Source organism: Miscanthus floridulus, chromosome 1 (genome assembly GCF_019320115.1).
Source record: "Miscanthus floridulus cultivar M001 chromosome 1, ASM1932011v1, whole genome shotgun sequence".
Taxonomy (NCBI): Eukaryota; Viridiplantae; Streptophyta; class Magnoliopsida; order Poales; family Poaceae; genus Miscanthus; species Miscanthus floridulus.
This window is the reverse complement of record NC_089580.1, coordinates 40,673,186-40,676,922: the sequence shown is the minus strand read 5'-3', so window position 1 is coordinate 40,676,922 and position 3,737 is coordinate 40,673,186. Positions and strand designations below refer to the sequence as shown.

Genomic DNA, 3,737 nt, shown 5'->3' with positions numbered 1-3,737 from the left:
AGGTCTAGCTAATAGTCTAGCTAATTGTTAGCTAAATACCTACCTAACAACTATCTCATTATATCAGTTGGGCCAAACCAGCTAACATCTAGTAATTAGTTAGTATTAGCTAGCTAACCCAATAGATCCAAACAAGATTTTAATGAAGACATAAATATTATTATTTTTAATTAGATTTAATCAAATTTTAAAAAAAGTTTGATCAGTCTCACACCGAGAATTGATTTTTTTATCGGGTACAACTTGAACGCACACAACCCACACACTCCACTCTTACACCACACCACACGCACTAACACGCGTGCGTGTCCGTACACACGCAAAGAAAAGATTGGGAGACACGTCGTCTCCGGTGCACGAGAGAGATCGGGAGGCACGTCGCCTCCAGTGTACGGGAAATGCGCAGTACCACCGAACGTGGACATGTGCGTGTACCCTAAAATTTCTAGAAAACTTTTAGAAAAAAGGTGCAATCATCAGAGTTTGAATGCTGATGATAGCGTTCCACTGGACAGCCCTTCAATCGACCGACGAAGTGTTTGAACTCTTTTTTGTCTGATGACAAAAAAAAACTGCCCTTAATTATTTTTACTTTTAGCCCCTTAATGATTGAGAAATTATGAATTAACTATTCCCTTCCACTTGCCCACCCGGCCACCCCTTGCCGCGTTGTTTACGCCCACGTCTGACGCCTCCGCCCGTTTCCATTCCATTCTCTCCCATCGCATCCTCCTCTCTCTGTCTCTCGTCATCGTCGCCACCTCCACCTCCATCGGCCTCCGATCCCGCCACGAGCCTCCGATCTAATCCGAGGTACGCAACGCGCGATTCGCCGCGGTTCTCCTCCCCCATTCCGCGACCCGATCGATCCGCGCGGCGGCGCGTCGTCGCCACGGATTCTTATTGTGTGGATCTCGGTGGCGTGTGTGCTGCAGGATCCGCGGCGGCGGGCAGTGGTCGGCCGGCGATGGCGCACCGGGTGGACAACGAGTACGACTACCTCTTCAAGATCGTGCTCATCGGCGACTCCGGCGTCGGCAAGTCCAACATCCTCTCCCGATTCACCCGCAACGAGTTCTGCCTCGAGTCCAAGTCCACCATCGGCGTCGAGTTCGCCACCCGCACCCTCCAGGTAAACCCACTCCCTCTCCCTTCCCTCGAATCTCTCTCTAGATGCGGGAGTCGAGAGATTTATTGCATTTGGTGGGTTCCTGCTACTTCCGGAAGCGTATTGATCAGGGGCGATTGTTTGTTTCGGCATGGACCCATGGGCAAAAATTCGGGATAGCTAAATCATTGTGCTTTGATGGGTCTGCTGGAATGATCTGACGGACGTTGTCTGCTCTGCACAGCATCAGCATATATAGATCTGTGGATGTTCCTGTGTTGCTACGAGTGATTTTTGTTGATAGGTGGAAATTGAAATTGGTATGGAACTATGGATCATATATTTATATTTATATATGCAGAGAAGAAAACACGAATTATTGTTGGTGGTACAGATTTTTGCGTCCTCGGCTAGTAAACTAGTACAACACTTTAGTCAATATAGTGTTAATCAATGATTGCGAGTTAACAGTGCAACAGTACCATTAACAAACACCAAAAAGAACAAAAAACAGTCAGATGGTTATATTGAGTTGCATGCATGTTGCTGATATGTATCCTTCAGTTTGGAGGTTTCTCAGCTTGTCGGTTTAAACTCCATCCGTTGGCGCATACTTTGCTGCTGGGCATGTCTGTTTTGTCTGTCACTTAAATATATGTACTTAATTGGTTGTTTTGTCTTATTATTATCCAATAACAAGCTCGAGCATACACTTGTGCTGATTGTCTTCTACTGTTTTAAGCTATAATAACGCTACAAAATTGGTTTAAATTCCTGTATTCAACTTTACCAACATGGTTTTAATCCTAATTGTAAAAAATGTTTTTATACTGCTGTTTTAGTTGTAGTTCTGCCATATATTGTTTTCGAGTTCACTGATACATTGTCTGGTGTATTTACAAAGCATATACAAGCATTGTGTTTGTCATCTGTGATTACAAATCAAACATGAAAGATAAAACTATCACCTTTACCAGGGGTCACAAATGGTTTGTTCAACCTGGTACGAAATGAGCAACTTGCTGAGAGCATGTAAGTGTGTGGATCTAGGCCAGGAATATTTCAATTTTCAGAGCTAGGAATTGTGTGGCATAATGGATGTCATGAGTTCATGATTGTGTTGTTACCATTAGCATAATTGTCCTATTACTTTAAAAAACAGGCCATGACCTGTTTTCTGAAGACATGTCCTTTCATTAATTAAATACATATATGAAAGTTTGAGAGTTGTTTGAAGGGCAGGCCTGGTGCAGTGGTGAGAGTTGTCTCACTGAGTCACCGGGTCACGGGTTCGAAGCAGCGTCTCCGTAGATTTTGCGGGGGGAAGGCTTGCCTCGGTTTTTTCCTTCCCCAGACCCCACTCATGTGGGAGCCTCCGGCATTGGGTCTGCCCCCCCCCCCCCCCCCCCCCCCCCCCCCCCTCCCCAAAGTTTGAGAGTTGTTTGGTTGTATTTTCGTATTATTCTTTTTCCCCTTTGTACTGATTTACTGTTATTTTTTATTTTTTCTGTTTCTATATGTATAGGTATTTTCTTTCTGCCGATTTAATTAAGTTGTTTCTGGGATGTTTTCTGATCAAGTTTGGAACTGCATTACAGATTGAAGGGAAAACCATCAAAGCTCAGATATGGGATACTGCTGGGCAGGAGAGGTACCGTGCAATCACAAGTGCTTACTACAGAGGAGCTGTGGGTGCACTGTTAGTCTATGACATCACGAAGAAGCAGACATTTGAAAACATACAGAGGTGGCTTCGTGAACTCCGTGACCATGCAGACTCCAACATTGTGATTATGATGGTTGGTAACAAGTCTGACCTTAACCACCTGAGGTCGGTTGCAGAGGAAGATGGCCAGGCGTTAGCAGAGAAGGAAGGCCTATCCTTCCTCGAGACATCTGCGCTTGAAGCTCTTAATGTTGAGAAGGCGTTTCAGACCGTACTCTCTGATATTCATCAAATCATAAGCAAGAAGGCACTTGCAGCCCAAGAGGCAGCAGGCAGCGGGCCTCCAAGTCAAGGAACCACCATCAACATTGCAGATTCATCTGCCAACACGAAGAGAGGGTGCTGCTCTTCCTAGGTGCAAACAAAGACATGCTGCTGCTGCTGCGAAAAGGAAAATCTCATGGATCGTACAACACTTTAGGTGTTATGTAGGTGACTCCTTTTGGCCTGTAACTCTGGTTGGTTGTAATCACAATTCATACTTCTGCAAAGAAATTCACCTCAGGTAGATATGATGTGTAGTTTCGAAATTTTGGTAGAGACCAATGTTTGGCAGACTTGCGTGGAGTCCAGCTTCGTGTTTTATTTCAATGTTCTATCATAATAGTCTTCTGCTGAAAAACCAAAATCAGATGTTTCTTGTATTTCTACTTGAGTTCGTTGTACTATCAGATATACTTTGATTTCTGTGCTAGAACATCCATCCGTACTTGCCATTCCGTTCTTACGAACTGATATGTTGTCCTTCACGGTTTTGGCCCTTGTGATGGTTCATCTTGTTTGCCTCCTGTTCGGCTGGCTGGAAAAACGGCTAATGCTGATGCTGATTTGTTATGGCTAGATAGAAAAACGGCTAATGTTGGGCTAATTGCAACGTTTGGCCCCCTCTCTTCTCACGTGAAC

At 44.6% G+C, this 3,737-nt stretch overlaps 1 protein-coding gene across 1 annotated transcript; it reads left to right on the top strand.

The window, feature by feature from the left end:
- The first annotated feature begins 677 nt into the window (after window positions 1-677).
- LOC136480268 (ras-related protein Rab11C) lies at window positions 678-3,531 on the top strand. The gene is made up of 3 exons (XM_066477861.1): window positions 678-813; window positions 936-1,132; window positions 2,707-3,531. The coding sequence occupies exons 2-3, from the start codon at window positions 968-970 to the stop codon at window positions 3,187-3,189; spliced, it is 648 nt and encodes a 215-aa protein (XP_066333958.1). The 5' UTR covers window positions 678-813; window positions 936-967; the 3' UTR covers window positions 3,190-3,531.
- The last annotated feature ends 206 nt before the right edge of the window (window positions 3,532-3,737 follow it).